This window comes from Triticum aestivum, chromosome 6D (assembly GCF_018294505.1).
Source record: "Triticum aestivum cultivar Chinese Spring chromosome 6D, IWGSC CS RefSeq v2.1, whole genome shotgun sequence".
Classification (NCBI taxonomy): domain Eukaryota; kingdom Viridiplantae; phylum Streptophyta; class Magnoliopsida; order Poales; family Poaceae; genus Triticum; species Triticum aestivum.
The window spans coordinates 413,645,929-413,663,460 of record NC_057811.1 but is presented as its reverse complement, the minus strand read 5'-3'; the positions used below and the strand labels follow the sequence as shown (position 1 = coordinate 413,663,460).

Below are 17,532 nucleotides of genomic sequence, written 5' to 3'. Positions count from 1 at the left end.
ATCCTCAGTTTACAGACCCAGTCCGCATAATTTCTACTATCAACTTTCAACTAAATTTTCTCTAGGAACATATCTTGAACAGTAGAACTAAAGCGTAAGCTACGACATAATTTGCAAAGACCTTTTGACTATGTTCATGATAATTAAGTCCATCTGATTATTTAATGAACTCCCACTTAGATAGACATCCCTCTAGTCATCTAAGTGATACATGATCCGAATCGACTAGACCGTGTCTGATCATCACGTGAGACGGACTAGTCATCAACGGTGAACATCTCCATGTTGATCGTATCTACTATACGACTCATGTTCGACCTTTCGGTCTCTTGTGTTCCGAGGCCATGTCTGTACATGCTAGGCTCGTCAAGTCAACCTAAGTGTTTCACATGTGTAAATCTGGCTTACACCCGTTGTATGCAAATGTTAGAATCTATCACACCCGATCATTACGTGGTGCTTCGAAACAACGAACCTTCGCAACGGTGCACAGTTAGGGGGAACACATCTCTTGAAATTTTAGTGAGGGATCATCTTATTTATGCTATCGTCGTTCTAAGCAAATAAGATGTAAACATGACAAACATCACATGCAAATCATAAAGTGACATGATATGGCCAGTATCATCTTGCGCCTTTGATCTCCATCTTCGAGGCACGGCATGATCACCTTCGTCACCGGCATGACACCATGATCTCCATCATCATGATCTCCATCATCGTGTCTTCATGAAGTTGTCTCGCCAACTATTACTTCTACTACTATGGCTAACGGTTAGCAATAAAGTAAAGTAATTACATGGCATTTTTCATTGACACGCAGGTCATACAATAAATTAAGACAACTCCTATGGCTCCTGCCGGTTGTCATACTCATCGACATGCAAGTCGGGATTCCTATTACAAGAACATGATCATTCTCATACATCACATATATATAATTCATCACATCCTTTTGGCCATATCACATCACATAGCATACCCTGCAAAAACAAGTTAGACGTCCTCTAATTGTTGTTGCATGTTTTACGTGGCTGCTATGGGTTTCTAGCAAGAACGTTTCTTACCTACGCAAAAGCCACAACGGTGATATGCCAATTTCTATTTACCCTTCATAAGGACCCTCTTCATCGAATCCGATCCGACTAAAGTGGGAGAGACAGACACCCGCTAGCCACCTTATGCATCAAGTGCATGTTAGTCGGTGGAACCTGTCTCACGTAAGTGTACGTGTAAGATCGGTCCGGGCCGCTTCATCCCACAATGCCGCCGAATCAAGATAAGACTAGTAACGGCAAGCAAATTGAACAAATCATCGCCCACAACTACTTTGTGTTCTACTCGTGCATAGAATCTACGCATAGACCTAGCTCATGATGCCACTGTTGGGTAACGTAGCAATAATTCAAAATTTTCCTACGTGTCACCAAGATCAATCTAGGAGATGCTAGCAACGAGAGAGAGGGAGTGCATCTTCATACCCTTGAAGATCGCTAAGCGGAAGCGTTACAAGAACGCGGTTGATGGAGTCGTACTCGCGGCGATTCAAATCGCGGAAGATCTGATCTAGCGCCGAACGGACGGCGCCTCCGCGTTCAACACACGTACAGCCCGGGGACGTCTCCTCCTTCTTGATCCAGCAAGGGGAGAGGAGAAGTTGAGGGAGAACTCCAGCAGCACGACGGCGTGGTGGCGATGGAGCTCGTGGTTCTCCGGCAGAGCTTCGCTAAGCACTACGGAGGAGGAGGAGTTGGAGGAGGAGAGGGCCGCGCCAGGCAAGGGGTGCTGCCGCCCTCTCTCTCCCTCACTATATATAGGGGGAAGGGGGTGGAGGAGGCGCCCTAGGGTTCCCTAGAGGTGGGGCGGCGGCCACAGGGGAAACCCTAGATGGGTTTGGGCGCCCCCACCCCTGGGAAACTTGCCCCCCAAGCCGAGAGGGGTGGCTGCCCTAGGGGAGGCGCCCCCGCCTCTCCACGTTACGTGAGAGGGGTTGGGAGGGGCGCACAGCCCCTTAGTGGGCTGGTGTGCCCCTCCCCTTGGCCCATAAGGCCCCCCAACGCTTGCCGGGGCCTCCGAAACACCTTTCGGTCACGCTGGTCGTCACCCGGTACTCCCAGAACAATTCCGGACTCCAATACCCTTCGTCCAATATATCGATCTTCACCTCCGGACCATTCCGGAGTTCCTCGTCACGTCCGGGATCCCATTCGGGACTCCGAACAACCTTCGGTAACCACATACTATTTCCCATAACAACTCTAGCATCACCGAACCTTAAGTGTGTAGACCCTACGGGTTTGGGAACCATGCAGACATGACCGAGACACCTCTCCGGCCAATAACCAATAGCGGGATCTGGATACCCATATTGGCTCCCACATGTTCCACGATGATCTCATCGGATGAACCACGATGTCGGGGATTCAATCAATCCCGTATACAATTCCCTTTGTCTATCGGTATGTTACTTGCCCAAGATTCGATCGTCGGTATCCCTATACCTTGTTCAATCTCGTTACCGGCAAGTCTCTTTACTCGTTCCGTAACGCATGATCCCGTGGCTAACTCATTAGTCACATTGAGCTCATTATGATGATGCATTACCGAGTGGGCCCAGAGATACCTCTCCGTCATACGGAGTGACAAATCCCAGTCTCGATTCGTGCCAACCCAACAGACACTTTCGGAGATACCTGTAGTGCACCTTTATAGCCACCCAGTTACGTTGTGACGTTTGGTACACCCAAAGCATTCCTACAGTATCCGGGAGTTGCACAATCTCATGGTCTAAGGAAACGATACTTAACATTAGAAAAGCTCTTAGCAAACGAACTACACGATCTTGTGCTATGCTTAGGATTGGGTCTTGTCCATCACATCATTCTCCTAATGATGTGATCCCGTTATCAATGACATCCAATGTCCATGGTCAGGAAACCATAACCATCTATTGATCAACCAAACATCGCGACCAGAGCTAGCTAGCATAGAGTTGACTATTAAGGGCATCTTTAACGGCAACCCACAAATTTCCTCTCGCATCCGACCGTGGACATGGATGCGGGAAGTCGACATCCAATACTAGCCACACATATTTCAAACTCCTTTTCAACAAACCGCACGAAATTCATGCAAACACGACCAGATTTCGTACAAACATGACAGATTTCATACAAACCGGACCAGAACGGTTACGTTTTGGACATATTTTCAACTAAAAAGCTAAAACTATGTGCACGACGGTTGCGCGGAGTTCCACTCCCACTCCCATGACACAGATACACTACACTAGTCTATGGCCGACTACAGCTTGTCTTCCCCATGTCTGGCAGCCCGGAATAACCGAACTGCCAAGAGCCCCGAAGGCATGTTCTTCATATCTTCCCTATGTCCGGCTGCACTACTTACCGGAGCGGCAAAGAGGGTGCTTCAGACGGAGGGGAAGGGTGCTTCCGTGGAGCTCAGGCGGGTGCTAAGGATGGCCTGAGATAAAGGAGAATAGACCGGGTATCCAGCGATGCCCTTCCTGGGACCCAAGCGGCGGCGGCCTCATGTGTTCTACTTCTCCTTGATGATGGAGGCGGGCACGGACGTGCTGGCCGCCACCTCGTCCACATCCGCACAGCCGACTTCTTTCTCTAGGTGCATGGCGCGGCTCTGCGCGCGTCAACAACGGATGGCACGGTCGCAGGCACTGGATGCCGCGATGCCCGTGCTGCCGTGTCAGTGTGGAGCAACTCGCCACTCCTCACCGAGTTGGCCTGGAGCGGCGAGTTGCTGAACCACGCGGCGGCTTGGGGCGGCAACTTGCTCCATTGGGCCAGGCGCGGGAGCTGGAGCAGCGAGCCGCCTTGCTCGTGTCCGGCGGGCTCGGCCGGCCACCCAACCGGCTTGTATGCCGGAGACCTGCTCTTTGGAAGCCATCAGAAGAGTGGAGAAAATTGTGAAGGAGGAGATGGGGGAGCGACGGAGGGGTGCGATGCCTGGCATCTAGCCTCGTTTAAATAGAGGACGGACATGAGGAGCTCGACCGGCGTTATGTTTAATATCGGCCTGCTCATGAGTGGACGTGTGGCCGGAGTAGGTTTCTCGGCTTCCACGCGGGTTTAATGGAGGTGTATGAATGCGGCGAGGAGGCGTGTTCAGCCGGATGTGCAACGGATTGCGCCCTCGGCCGGTGAGCCCCTTCAATGGCGGAGGCAGTGAGAAGTCCCGTCTGCCCTGAGCCGCCTTCAATGCATAGCGGCGCGCTCTACATCGGCATGAAGCGGGCAGCTGGCGTCGGGTGGGATGCGCGCCGGGATGAGGGTGGGGTTTTTGGTGGGCCAGAGGGGTCAGAAGCAGGCGTGGGATCGGTCCGGACACCTGCAAACCTTCCCATTTTATCTCCGGTTTGCGGGAAAAATCACGTTCGGACCACGCGCGGACCGGTATAGACCCGCGTTAGATGGCTATCACGGTTCGAACAACGCGATCTGGATGGATGCGGGCTGTTTGTGGGTCCGCCTTGAAGATGCCCTAAGAGGGCAGCAAGAGGGAAAAAGAAAGGAAAGAAATCAGGGTTCAGCTGTGTTATGAGTAAAAGCCCATACAACCCAGCCCAAAGGCTCACAACCCAGATGCTCCCAACTTCACAAGCAAGAGCGGTAAGGCGTGAGAAGCGGTTAGCCGAACCGGTTGCCGTGGTATCTCCGTCTCCCTCCCCTCCGTCGCGGCCGGTCGCGCGCCACCGTCTCCGCCGCCCACACACGGGTCCGGTTGCCAATCTCCCCACAGAACCATCCCGTCCTCATCGCCGCTGCCGCCCAACTCCGGGACCTAGCGTTCCCTAGACCGCCAATTCCTCCCCCCATTTGCTTCGGAAGCTGCCCGAGATGCACCATGCGATGCGGTTGCGCTGCCTCCTCCAGCACCCGCCGTTCTGGTGCAAGTGCAGCTCCCTAGGAATCTCCACTAGTGGCGGCGGTTGCCTCGTCCGGAGGTTCAGCGCAGTCGGGGCGCCGAGGCCGTGCGATGCGGGGCGGCGGCTGTGCCGGTTCTACGGTTCCAAGGGCGGCGTAGGCAGCGCGGAGGCGAGGGGCGCCGGGGCAGCGGAGGCGGCGGCAGGGAGCAGCGGACGGTGCAGCGAGCAGGAGCACGCGCGCCTCGGGGAGAGGGACCAGCAGGAGTGGCTGAGCGGCGAGAGATTCCTCAGCGACTGCAAGAAGCGTGAGTCGCCGTTCCTCACCAGGCGGGAGAGATTCCGCATCGAGTTCCTGCGCCGCGTCGTACCGTGGGAGAAGGGAAACCTCACATGGCAGAATTTCCCCTACTACGTCAAGTGAGATGCGCACACCATCTGTTCGATGTTTTGTTTGAACAAAGCTTAAATGAGCGTGCTAACGACTAAGCTAATTCGTTTTATTTGATTTGATTTGCAAGTGAGAATGCAAGGCAGCTGCTGCGAGAGTGCACGGCATCCCACTTGCGGCACAAGGGCATCACGTCAGAGTATGGCTCTCGGCTACCATCCTCTGGAAGGAGGATATTGCTCCAGAGCTTGCCAGGTATTATCCGGTAAAGAGGAGGATGCTTAGTGATGCAAATGCTGGATTCTGAGATTTGTTTGATGTAGGAACCGAACTCTACAGAGAGAGATTGGTAAGAGCTCTTGCACATGAGTTGCGGGTGCCACTACTGGTCCTGGACAGCAGTGTTCTAGCTCCATATGTAAGATACTGAAAACCCTTGCGTGCAAAATGTAAAGGGGTAGCTGCAAACCTAATAAATCCTAACTTGTTAGGATTTTGGGGAAGATTATTCAGAAAGCGAGGAGGAAGATGAGCATGGTGAGTCAGAAGATGAAGGTTCAGAGTCTGAGATGGAAGATGAAGGTGATGAAGATTGGACAAGCAGCAACGAAGCTAAATCAGGTGAAAGTGATGACGAGGATGCTCTAAAATCTGTGGAAGAACTCAAAAAGTCCGTGGATGACCTCAAGAAGCTGGTCCCATGTACTATTGAGGAATTTGCCAAGGTGATATATTACATTCTGATGTGTGACCGTACCAATAAATAAATGCTTGCTCATATTTTGGTCTTGTGCTACCATGAAGGTTTTATAATTCTTGTTCAGAAAATCACTTTGTATCTTGTTCCTTTTAATGTCCGCAAAGCAGGGAACATCTGAGAATAAACAATCTTCATTTAACTGTAATTCTTGTTCAGAAAATCACTTTGTATTTTGTTCCTTTTAATATCCGCAAAGCAGGGAGCATCTGACAATAAACAATCTCCATTTAACTGTAACACCATTTTGTAGTCGATGAGAAATTATGCTTCAAGAATGTTTCAAAAATATGCTGTTGATTTTGGATTGCTACTTGAACTTATTATAAATAAAATGGTTACAGCAACCAAAAATGCTACTACCTCCGATCCATAATAAGTGTCGCAGTTTTGAACTAACTCCAGTTCAAAACTGCGATACTTGTATATATTTGACTGCAAACTCATGGCTGTACCCTCTCAAGTGTTTACTATTGAGAGTCACTCCCTATTTTAATATATTGAATTTCGAGACAGTATATCTAATTCCTGGAGAAGTAAACATTGTTAACCTAGTAAAATTCAAGTTCAGTGCGCTACCATTTCTGCTGTTTCTTTTTTAATTGCCTTCTTTTGCTTTGAGAAAACATCAAGCTAGGACAAGCCATTAGTTCTGCTTCCTAGTATGTACCTTCAATACTGCCTTGTTAGTTTTACATGTATATGTAGTTGATAGTGCTTTTCATTTGGTTGTGCTTCTAGAGAGTAGTTGGTGAAGAAGAAGGTACATCATCAGAATCCCCTGAAACAGCCAAGTCGTCAGAGGAAGATAAAAGGCCTTTCCAAAGGGGTAATGTGATATTTCACTCCATCATGAATTAATGATTTTTTTTTCTGGTATGCTGCCACCTCGAATTATTATTTTTGTCCCGAAGTACCCTCAGCGACCATAGAAATTTTGCCAGGTACATGTATATGTGTGACATCTTTTTTTTTACTGATACTAAATCCAATTAAAGCATTTTATCCTGAACCTGGATTACTTGGGAATGTGTATACCGTCTTACTATCTGATGATCTACAACCAAACATCTTGCCTACTCTCTTGAAGCAAGTTCTAGTTATGCTTATCTGCGTCGTCATTTGTAATTTCCTTTCACCTGGCACACATTTGAGCCAGGCCTCTATTGGCTCCACTGAATGAAATGTCACCCACTCTGGAGTTCAATCTTCTTTTTAGAAGTAAACACTCTGAAACCAAATTAGAAATACATGCTACATTGTACTCCCTCCGTCCGGAATTAACTGTCGCTGAAATGAGTGTATCTACACACTGAAATGCGCCTAGATACACTCATTCAGCGACAGTTAATTACGGATGGAAATTGTACTAACTATGCTTTTTTTAACGCAGAAGTTTAATTCTAATGTTGTTCCTTTCCAATACCTCTTTTCAGGAGATAAAGTCAAGTATGTTGGTTCCTCGGCAGTTGTTGAAGCAGATCAGAGGTGATTGCTGAATATTGATTCTATTCCTCTCGATTTGCTTTTCATGATAAGGTTTCATGCTCTGCATGAAGTACACATGATGTGTGCAGCCGCGCATAGTTGTGTGCGTGTTTTTGTGCTGAGAAGGGTGGGGGGAGCACACACGTGAATCTACTCGTGTTCCGTATGTCTCCACGTGAGGTGTACACAAGCACATGATGGACTAGTTCGGGTTTGGTCTTGTGTTAGTGGGTGGATTTGCTTTAAGAGTTGGCCATCTACACATCTAGCGTAACAGTATTATTGTCCATCGTATTGGTGAAATTGGAAAAATACACCTATCTTGGTTTCAGGAGCGCATGTTGTCTGTTATTTGTACTGCATACCAGAAGTTACACCACCTTTTAATTTTACGGTGGTTCCCTTCTGAATCGAGCTTCATCACGTTAACACTGATATGTACCATATATACACAGGATCATTTTGGGGAAATTACCTACTCAAGATGGCTCGAGAAATGCGTATACTTTTATTAGTGGCAGGTGGGTGGGTCTATCTTTATCGCGTGGAACATGATAAAATGACTTTGGTACTTGGTAGTTCTGAGTCCCAAGGCAACATTGTAATCTGAATTTCATGTTTTGGATTTCCTGTATTATTATTATTATTATTATTATTATTATTATTATTATTATTATTATTATTGCAATATATTCATATTAAATGCGTCAAGAAAAATATGTCTTAGTAACTTAGTTGAATTGGCACTCTTTCTGTATTTACTGTCATATTTGTCTAGAGTAGGGTTATTTACCTTTGGCGTTGCTTACAATGTATCCTATAAAATAAACAAATGTAGTGTGTTTTCTCTTACTTTTTTGCCTGTACACATTCTCGGTTTTCTGATAAAAGACTGTTTCTAACTTTACGTATTCCAGGACTCTGTCAAATGGGCAGCGGGGAGAAGTATACGAGATCAATGGGGATCAAGTAGCTGTCATATTTGACCCTCCTGCAGAGAAGCTGCATGATGGTGACGAAAATAGCAAGGAGGAAAATGCAAAACCATCTATTTACTGGGTTGATGGTATACCCCTACTCTGTTGATCGACATTGTGATATGATTATTTCAGGCACCTTCATCTGGTTTCCTCTTAATTTAGCTCAAGATATTGCGCATGACCATGATATTGAATCAGAAGATTGGCATATCGCAATTGAAGCACTTTGTGAGGTGATTTGTGAAAATATATATTATGCATATATATTTTTCTTAGACTTCAGAATATTTGTTCATTTCTTGCCAGTCTCATTTGATAAGTTTACCTGCTCCTTTACCTGCTTATGATTCTTGAATAGGTTCTTCCATCTCTAGAGCCAGTCATTGTCTACTTTCCAGACAGTTCCCAGTGGTTATCTAGAGCAGTTCCAAAATCAAATCGAGGGGAGTTTATCCAAAAGGTAGACAAAATGTTTGACCAACTCACCGGACCAGTAGTAATGATATGTGGGCAGAACATGCCGGCAGCAGTATCCAAGGACAAGGATAAGGAACCTGTAAGCTTTAGAATTCTTGTGTGCTTAACTTTTAACTGATAAAACATTTTCTTAGTTCTTATTTTTGTTTTGGACATCTACAGCCGACACTGATGTTTCAGAATCTCACTCGCCTGTCTTCACTGGTAATTATCGATATTCGATTACATATATTATGTACACGCTTATTATCCGGAATATATTTTTCGTAATCAGAAAATAACTACTCCCTCCGTTCCCAAATATTTGTCTTTCTAGACATTTCAAATGGACTACAACATACGGATGTATGTAGACATATTTTAGAGTGTAGATTCACCCATTTTGCTTCGTATGTAGTCACTTGTTGAAATCTCTAGAAAGACAAATATTTGGGAACGGAGGGAGTACTTCGCTCCGTCAGCTTTGTATTTTCTTGTGCGATCTGCTCTTAAATTAGAAGGCATAAGCTCATAATGTTATTTCTTTAGTTTCTGCATTGCACTACACAATTTGCTGTTGCAAAACATGTTTGTTTTGACTAAAATTACAATTACACACCAAATATTGGCCTTTTTTTTATGTGGTGCAATCACAAAATAACTTCTCTAGTTGCTGATCGACGAGAAACACTTTGCGTTCTGTAGAGCATGTGTAGAGAACACAGGTAACTATAATTGTGCTACTAAAACCAAAACTACTAGCTAGCTCCTTATGAAGCATAAATTGCAGTATAAGCATAACTATAAAAGCTCAATAGAAAATAGGCATAAGTTTTATCAATAGCCTTATTTTGCTTTTGCTTTATACTGTCCAAAACTACTTGTATATATGTAATGTTGCCATCTCATATTCTAAAATTGGTACGTAATTACCTAAAATGTCTATATCCAGCCATCGTCCCTGAAGCGTTGGCTAAAAGTACAAAACGATTCAAGACCCAGTGATATATCAAAGATCTTCACAAACAGTTTCATTGTTCCCCTTCCAGAGGTAAGATTCTTTTGCTAATCGAAATAAATATGAAGTTGTCCGATGCAAAACGAATAAATGAGAGGGTCCTCCATAAACATGTGATTATGCCATCACAGTGTTTTTGGTTAAATCCATGACCTGCTGTGCCTAGAACATTCATCAAGTGGGGGAAACTCCTGACTCTTGTCTTTTGTTTATTTTATTACAGGAAGGTGAGCAACTAAGAGTTTTCAATAACCAGATTGAAGAGGATAGGAAAATTATTATTTCAAGGCATAACCTCGTTGAATTACACAAGGTCTGGTTACAGTGCTTGTGTGGTCATTTAATTTCCTGCAAATATTTTCTTGTAGGAAATGTTCCTGGATTTCTGTTTTCTTATGTACTTCCTGTAAATTGTGATTAATCAATGCAGGTTCTTGAAGAGAATGAACTATCATGCGTGGAGCTTATGCATGTGAAGTCTGATGGTGTCGTTTTGACAAAGCAAAGTATGTATGTTAACATGCTTCAGCTCAGGCATCCTGTATTTTTGTGCAATTTGTTTGACCAAAAACAGTAGGGGAGTCCCTGACAGTAAAAATTTATAGATGTTCGAAAAATTTATAGTGGTATTTACAACAGATCCAAAGCATAATAAACTTATGCACAACAGAATTGTGTTAGGGAGCAAATCTAAGTCTTCAATGGCAGTTTAGGCTCCATTTTGAGCCTATGGGGATGTAAAAGCAGGTCATCCTTAACTAGGATTCTCCAGGAGGTAGTATTTTCATTTTTCATGTGGCTGATACCAAACACCATCTTATACGCTGGTGTCTTACATACACATTTAGAATATTCCTTCCTTTTGAAAATTTTGTTTGAACTATTATCAACCATTTGATACTCTGTTAGTGTTGTGTTTTGGGGAATAGTTCTATGGCTGTTCATGTAAACTATTATTGTTGCCAATGAAGTGCAACTGCCAGTGCCACAAGCCCACAAACCTGGCTCTGAATAACTCCAAGTACTCCCTCCGTCACAGTTTACACGGCGCCGTGTAAACTGTGACGGAGGGAGTAACTGAAATTATGTTATATGCACAGATATAGGGCTTAGTTAATATATCCAAATAAATGCGGAATATTATTTAAAAATGGAGGACACAAAATATGGATAGAGATCGGATTAGTACCACTTAGGGGTCAAGTAATGAAGCAAGCCTCCTATGTAAGCGACACTCTGTGTATGATGACAAGTTAATCAGTCTATTATCTCCTGTTCATCATCACTAACCTATGTTCTACTTTCTCTTCTCCTACTACGTGCCGTCCAGCCACCTAGTTTCTTCGAAATTAATCCTGATTTCACCTAGGTGTCCGGCCACCTAGTTTCTTCGAAACTAATCCTGGTTTCACCTAGTTGTCAGTATTTGGCCTCCGGTTGGTTACCAGTCTTACTATCCTAGTGCTATAGAAACCTTGTAGTGAAGTCTGTTTGCCCGGAAATATAATGTTTCTACATGTACTTATAGTTTGATGATTGATTGAATGATGAATCCATGGAGGTAAACCAGATAATTTTTTTTCTTTGGAAGGCTAGATTGCGATTTATAGTAACTGGCTGTAGTTGGCTGGTTACAGGTGGGAACATCTTGTCCTTTTGAATTGATTTCTATGCTGGACTTCAGTTGAAAGGGGAAAGTAGATTAACAGACTCTTTTGACGGGCTATGAATACTAAATTTGATCTTATTTGTTCCTTCACTACTCGACGGGAATAAATTTCCATCACCAGTTCTAAGGTGGAGGTGAGGTAAGATGAGTACTCAATGAGTGTATTGCACATTGCAGAAGCGGCGAAAGTTATTGGATGGGCTAGAAGTCATTATCTGTCATCAACAGTTCTTCCCTCTATTGAGGGTGACAGATTAACCATTCCACGTGAGAGGTACTTAACTTCAATTTGAACCGCAATAGCATAATTGTGTATTTGATAGTTTTTTTTCTGATATTTTACTATTGTTTGCAATTTTGTGAAGTCTTGATTTAGCCATCGAGAGGCTGAAGGAGCAGGTTACTAAATCTAAGAATCTTTCTCAAAATCTCAAGGTATTTTGCTAGCTTAGTTAGCTTCCCCACCTTTCTTTTCTGCTACTGCAACCGTAGCCACTAGCTGCTGTTCCTATATGCCTATCCAAACTGATAAGTCTCCTATCTACAGAATTTGGCAAAAGATGAGTATGAACGCAATTTCATATCTTCTGTTGTACCTCCTGATGAAATTGGAGTGAAATTCGATGATATTGGCGCGCTTGAGGATGTCAAGAGGACACTGGACGAGCTCGTTGCTCTTCCAATGAGGAGACCAGAGCTTTTTTCTCATGGCAATTTATTAAGGGTACAACTTCCTTTCCTGCGAGACCAACACATCACCTTTTTTGTCGGCATGCTAATGGGACCTATGTTGCATTTGAGTCATTACTGTCTTCTAGACAGGAGTTGCTTAATATTGTGAAAATCAAGGTGGCAATGACTTCTTGCAGAATATAGATATATTTGCTTAATATCGTAAAAATCAAGGTGGGCACTCATGAGTTAATTTTAAATGTCATCATCTGTAGTTAGTGATCATATGATGTGGATGTAGACGTTACTGAACAAATCTTTTCCGACTGTTAGTCTAGTAGAGAAAAGTGAGGTTACGGAACTATCCTAAACTATTTCCATCCGCTTTGAAGCATCTATTTCATACCGTGTATTAAACAAGTATCAGTATAACTAACAAGTGTAAACAAGGTTTATCTGGTTGTGCACATCTGTTGGTTCATATCCTTTCAGTTGACTCAGCCAGAAAATTGAATCTCGATCTCTTAAATGTTAAATCCGCCAAACTCCGGTGGTGGTTTATCTGGTTGCATACATCTGTAGGCTCATATCGTTTGTGCTAGTTGATCCATAGCAAAAATTGGGCTGTTGTTGATCACTTAAATGTTAATCTGCTAAATGCTAGTTTCTGTTTCTGCTTATGTATGCTTATGCTAGTTTGTGTTTAGGGATAGTGCCTATGCTAGTTTCTGTTGAGTGTGTAATTGATCATGAAAAACATATTTAATTTCACGAGCATGATTGATTTACAATTAACTTTTGAAGTTTAATATTTAAACCAAATGTTCGTATTCTGCAATTGAAACCATCACTAGTATTCTTACGGTTCTTAGGCACATTGATTGATCTTTTTTTGTCCTTGCTACCCCCTGTAGCTTGTGTAGTTTTCAGTCAGTGGTGTGTGTGTGGGGCGCTGGCTCGTTACCCTCCCAGGTCGTGTCTATGTTTGTACTTCGGGGTTCTTTCCCCTGGTGATTTTCTTCTCCTATAATAGATCACATGCAGTTCTCCTGCATGGTTCGAAAAAAAGAAAAACATATTATTCGAGTTCAGTTCACTGAACCGTTAAGAATTTGCGTGTATCAATAGCTGTAGCTTTTAATATTCGTCATATTGGAAATTTTGATACTTAAATGAGCTTAGCTGAATTTCTCTTATGACTTCTATATACCTGGACCCTTTTCAGCCCTGCAAAGGTGTTTTGCTTTTTGGTCCTCCTGGCACAGGAAAAACACTCTTGGCAAAGGCACTCGCGACTGAAGCTGGGGCAAATTTTATCAGCATAACCGGTTCTACATTGACATCAAAGGTAATTTGATTGACTTGCTCATATATTTTCATTGCAGAAAAGATCTTAGAGATAATGTGTATTACTCCCTCCGCCCCATAATATAAGAGCGTTTTTGACACTACACTAGTGTCAAAAACGCTCGACGAAGGGAATACATGTTATGGAAACTACAAACACCTAACATGAAGTTTGAACAGATTACAGTATGAATTTTCTTTCTTTCTATCTGGGCATATATTTTCTGGCTAACCATGTTTTTTGATGGGTATTTGGGGCTAACCTTCATGAAAGTTACCATATTGGACCTTTAACTTCGTTTAAACAGCAGGCACAGTTCAAAATTGAAATTCATACTGTTAGGCAAGCTCAAAGAAAATTTAATAGTTGCAAAAGGAGGTTTTACTAGTTGCAAGAGAAAGTTACCATATTGGAGTAGGTTTTACTAGTTGCAAGCTAGGTCAACAGTTTTGAATTTTACGAAATCCTGTTTTTTTTTTGGGTGAAGGAGGAATACCCCGGCCTCTGCATCATTTGATGCACAAAGCCATTTATTAGAAAGTTCCGAGTAACAATCTCCAACAAAAGCAAAAACAAAATTACAAGTCCAAAAGCCACAACCGGCCAAAATAGGATAAAATGCCTACACACATATCCTAGTACTGGATCGCCATCCAAATCAGTTGTACGTATCCTGTGCTACCATCTCCCAAGGGTTGCACCCACAGGCAATAAGTTCCCTCACGTCCGCATGGTGAAGTAATGACAATGTAAGGATCCATCCAGACGCTCTGTAGATAACTTGCAATCTTTTTTGAATCTTTGTTCTGTTAAACACAAAATCATTTCGACAGTTCCAAATAGCCCAAAGTAATGCACAAACTCCCACACGAATTCGCGCCGCAGTATTGGGCTCCACCCCACCTAGCCACACACCCGAAGAAGCTTAATCTCCATCGGAAAGAATCAGGCTCGTTAGATAAGGTGACCTCCATCAACCTTTGAACTAAACTAAGCCATGCGACCCATCTGTCCCCAACCAGAGCTCGCCTGAACTGGATGTAAAATCCTGGTTGACAGACAATAATTGGAAACACACTTATCTGGTTAATTTTTCTTGTAAACTATAAACTACTCCCTCCGTTCACAAATATAAGATGTTTTTGATATTTCAATATGGACTACATACGGACTGAAATGAGTGAACAAACACACTAAAACATGTCTATATACATCCGATTCATAAAAAAGTTAGAACAACTTATATTTGTGAATGGAGGGAGTATGTTACTTAACTGGCTGAGGTATTTCTTTTGTACTGCTTGTTGAAAAGTTGCATGTTCTCTTACATGAAATGAGGGAACCTACTGATTTGATGGGTCATCAAGTGCATGAAGTTTCTGTCTGTGAATCTGGACCATGCTGAAGGGTTCACACCATTAGTTCACTTTGTACTGTGTGTTTGGAGCATGCGATGAGCCGATGATGCAGGATGAAAGCACATCCTTGTGTTTGATTGAATGTATGATATGAATAATTTCATGATAGGTGGATGGAAGGAACTCATGATAATGTTCTTTTGTTCTGTTCCCATAAGGTGCTAAATTGTGTTACTTGGACCTTATATGCCCTTGCAACAGTGAACAAACAAAGGATTTGTATGATCCCTTGGAAGATGGGATCATCCACCTGCACTATCCCATACAGCTACAAGCTTATTTCAAAGCAAAAATCTCACTGCTCTATTTTCTTTTACAGTGGTTTGGAGATGCTGAGAAGTTGACGAAGGCACTTTTCTCTTTTGCTAGCCGACTAGCTCCTGTCATCATATTTGTAGACGAGGTATGCTCATTTCAATAGGAAAATGCTTACCACTGCCTTGGTTATGAACAATCTCTTGGTATGATGCAATTTCATCTGATATGACAGGTTGACAGCTTACTTGGCGCCAGAGGGGGTGCACTTGAGCATGAAGCAACAAGGAAGATGCGGAATGAATTTATGGCAGCTTGGGATGGTCTAAGGTCCAAAGAGAACCAACGGATCCTTATTCTTGGTGCTACGAATCGTCCATTTGATTTAGACGATGCTGTTATACGGCGTTTACCTAGACGGTAATATACGTTCTTGTGCTCTTTGCTTTCAAACAAGCTATGCTGATCTAGCAAGGTGTTCACCTGTTTCATTCTGTACAGGATATATGTTGGCCTTCCAGATGCGGAAAACCGAAAGAAAATTCTCAAGATTTTACTGGCTAAAGAAAACTTAGAATCTGATTTTAAATTCGATGAACTTGCTAATGCGACAGAAGGTTATTCAGGAAGTGATCTGAAGGTATTAAACAAGAGCATTCATTACCTTCTTCCCTGTAGTTGAATGAAAGTGAAACCGTTCTGTTTTTGTGTGCAATCATTCAAATGTTTAATGTGCAGAACCTATGCATAGCTTCAGCATACAGGCCAGTTCAGGAACTTCTAGAAGAAGAAAAGAAGGTAGTTATGCCCTTTTAACTGTCGGCATGATGCGAACATGTTCATAATCATCAAAACTTGTGTGCATCTCTTAATTCCTCGCATGTTTACTGTCTTCTGTAGGGACGTGTGAGTAGCAACAGCACTCACTTAAGACCCCTTGTATTGGATGATTTTATACAGGCAAAAGCCAAGGTATGTAGGCTCATCAATTTTCCTAAAATCACCAAGTTTTGTGTTTCCCACTACTACTCTTACATTGGTATTCCCTATGCAGGTAAGCCCGTCTGTTTCTCATAACGCAACAAGTATGAACGAATTAAGAAAATGGAACGAACAGTATGGTGAAGATGGCAGCAGGACAAAATCGCCGTTTGGGTTTGGCAACTGACATGTTACAGTAGCAAAGTGTTGTTTGTAAAATCAATAGGCTGCCTATTTAGTGACAGGAAGTCGGTCCCCATTTTTCGCCCAGAGCCTATTTATACAGCCTCTCAGTGATCCTGTACAAATAGCAAAAAGTCAAGTCAAACAACAAATTTCCAAGTTTTCCAGTAGCTGGTACTACCGGGGATTCCCCAATTTTCCAACATTGCAATGCTGAGCTACAAATTTGCTCCAGCTCAGCACGAGCCTGATCCAGGTGTAAGTAGCACCAGAAAGTTTCAGTTGTTGTATGGCACTAATTCCTTGGACTTGATTGAACTCAATGAAGTATTTTTTTCATTGTAGTCCTCCAATGTTCCCAGACCACAGTGATGCTATAGTATTGCCTGTGTCGGTGTGTAATAAAAATAACATTTTGAGTTTCTATCGTTGTTTTGCGCCCTTTATTTACTGGACGAGTTGTTTTTTCTTCTTTGTTAATCGTGATCTCCCGATATAGCAAAACACCAGCAGTTAAGTTGTATAATCTTTTTTTGTTGCTGAGGGGAGCTGTTGTGTAATCTGACCCGTGTCAATTGGAGAATTAGAGGGTGGTAACCATGCACGTCAGGACTACAGAAGCGGTGGTTGGGACATATGGACATGAGGGCGTGGTGGTGACTGGGCTGTGCTAATCCTGATCCGCATCTGCTCACGAGTGGCTCTGGACCCAAGCAGGACCACATGCGCGCCGCGTGGTGCCATGCGGTACAGGAACTGCAGGTGAGAGTCTGGTCGAACACCTAGGGATCTATGAGGCCAACTCCACCGTGGGACCCCAAACGGAAGTCCGTTTTATCCGGATTCTGTCCGTTTGGGTAGGTCAATGGGGTCGTATCCGGGCCTGTCCTGGGATGCGGTGGCCGTGCGCCCAGCGCGCGGCCGCATCCGTTTGCCCTATCCTGTCCGCGTCTATTTAAAAAAAAGAGCAACGTTTCAAATGCCAAGCCCTAGTTCACGGACCCAGTTCATCACGC

At 43.6% G+C, this 17,532-nt stretch overlaps 1 protein-coding gene across 2 annotated transcripts; it reads left to right on the top strand.

Moving 5' to 3' along the window:
• Positions 1–4,605: 4,605 nt before the first annotated feature.
• On the top strand, positions 4,606–16,940 carry LOC123145480 (uncharacterized). Of its 2 annotated transcripts, XM_044564907.1 has the most exons (24): positions 4,606–5,320; positions 5,422–5,546; positions 5,615–5,709; positions 5,783–6,016; positions 6,790–6,877; positions 7,485–7,536; positions 7,992–8,057; positions 8,454–8,602; positions 8,679–8,749; positions 8,875–9,072; positions 9,156–9,197; positions 9,925–10,023; positions 10,214–10,303; positions 10,421–10,496; positions 11,837–11,933; positions 12,025–12,094; positions 12,207–12,383; positions 13,557–13,679; positions 15,417–15,500; positions 15,588–15,772; positions 15,854–15,992; positions 16,091–16,150; positions 16,253–16,324; positions 16,407–16,940. In XM_044564907.1, exons 1-24 carry the CDS (start codon positions 4,875–4,877, stop codon positions 16,518–16,520), a joined length of 2,952 nt encoding a protein of 983 aa, XP_044420842.1. In that variant the 5' UTR covers positions 4,606–4,874; the 3' UTR covers positions 16,521–16,940. The 2 variants fall into 2 exon arrangements, with proteins under 2 accessions (XP_044420842.1, XP_044420843.1); XM_044564908.1 differs by lacking the exon at positions 7,992–8,057.
• Positions 16,941–17,532: the final 592 nt, after the last annotated feature.